At 32.7% G+C, this 1,038-nt stretch overlaps 1 protein-coding gene across 1 annotated transcript in view; it reads right to left on the reverse strand.

Annotated features, from left to right (window-relative positions):
• LOC106522276 (poly(rC)-binding protein 3) overlaps positions 1–1,038 on the reverse strand; it is a 33,044-nt gene that overhangs the window by 20,512 nt on the left and 11,494 nt on the right. Inside the window, exon 3 of the mRNA XM_014015226.1 lies at positions 650–812. Within this exon, the coding sequence (XP_013870680.1) occupies positions 650–724 (75 nt within the window). The 5' untranslated portion in view covers positions 725–812. The remainder of the gene's footprint in view (positions 1–649; positions 813–1,038) is intronic.

The following is a 1,038-nucleotide window of genomic DNA, read 5'->3' on the forward strand; positions in this document are numbered from 1 at the left end:
TATATATATATATATATATAATCAGGAAAAACACAAAGCACTGTCAGTAAAATCAAGTTCTGTCCTGTTCCCAGATCACCAGGAAGTACAGAGAAACAAATGGAATGCAACCTTCATTAATTTACCTTTGCTAGATTCATGGTTCAAATCAAAATGTGTGGTGTGTAATAGGTCTATTAGACTGTTTCCATTCCACACTCACAGCTTGTTTTACAGACACTTTGTTTTTTTTTTTGTTTTTTTTTTTTTGAAGTGATGAGAAATTTTAACCAGGTGATGGAGGAAAACAATCAATGCTAAAATTGCAAGAAAACATTCACATCTATACTTTAATAATTACTCAGAGACCACAAGGATAAATATCTCAGATATCAGTTCAGAGACTGAGCTGCTTCATGAACATTTTATTGAAAATAAAAATAAAAATTAATAGTAGTATTGATTTTATAAATGCATTAAGGTGCAAAGCTATGATTTAAGGTTAGTTTAAACACTGTTTCTTAAAATAGTTAAAGTTAAAAGGTCCTGATGCATCTAATCCAGGGAGGAAAAAAAAAAAAATATACATATTTAGTTTAAAGGGTAATTGTAAAAAAATCATCTTATTTTTGTCTCTGCCCTCTGCTGGGTCAGTTTAAAGTCTGCTTACTTTTCCATGCATGAGGAGGCGGATGGTCAGGGTGACATTCAGACCTCCTCCTGGCTGGATTTTGGTCGTCTCCATGCTGGAAGGGGAGGAGGTGAGAGCGGCTCTGTGATGGGATGTCCTCACAGGAGGAAGGAGTCCAGAGGGTTTCCAGCCAGCCAGTCACCTGCCAAATTCAAACATTGTACAATAAATAAATAAATAAATAAATAAATAAATAAGTAAAAAGTCATCATTAATGGAGGGAAAATATTTTTTTTACTAATTTATGCGAGTTTGCGATTCTTTTGAAAAGCTATAAAATATAAATTGCACCACACACCAGATATCAGTATGTTGCCTTGAGACATATTCATATATATATATATACAGTATATATATATATATATATA

Source organism: Austrofundulus limnaeus, unplaced genomic scaffold (genome assembly GCF_001266775.1).
Source record: "Austrofundulus limnaeus strain Quisiro unplaced genomic scaffold, Austrofundulus_limnaeus-1.0 Scaffold125, whole genome shotgun sequence".
Classification (NCBI taxonomy): domain Eukaryota; kingdom Metazoa; phylum Chordata; class Actinopteri; order Cyprinodontiformes; family Rivulidae; genus Austrofundulus; species Austrofundulus limnaeus.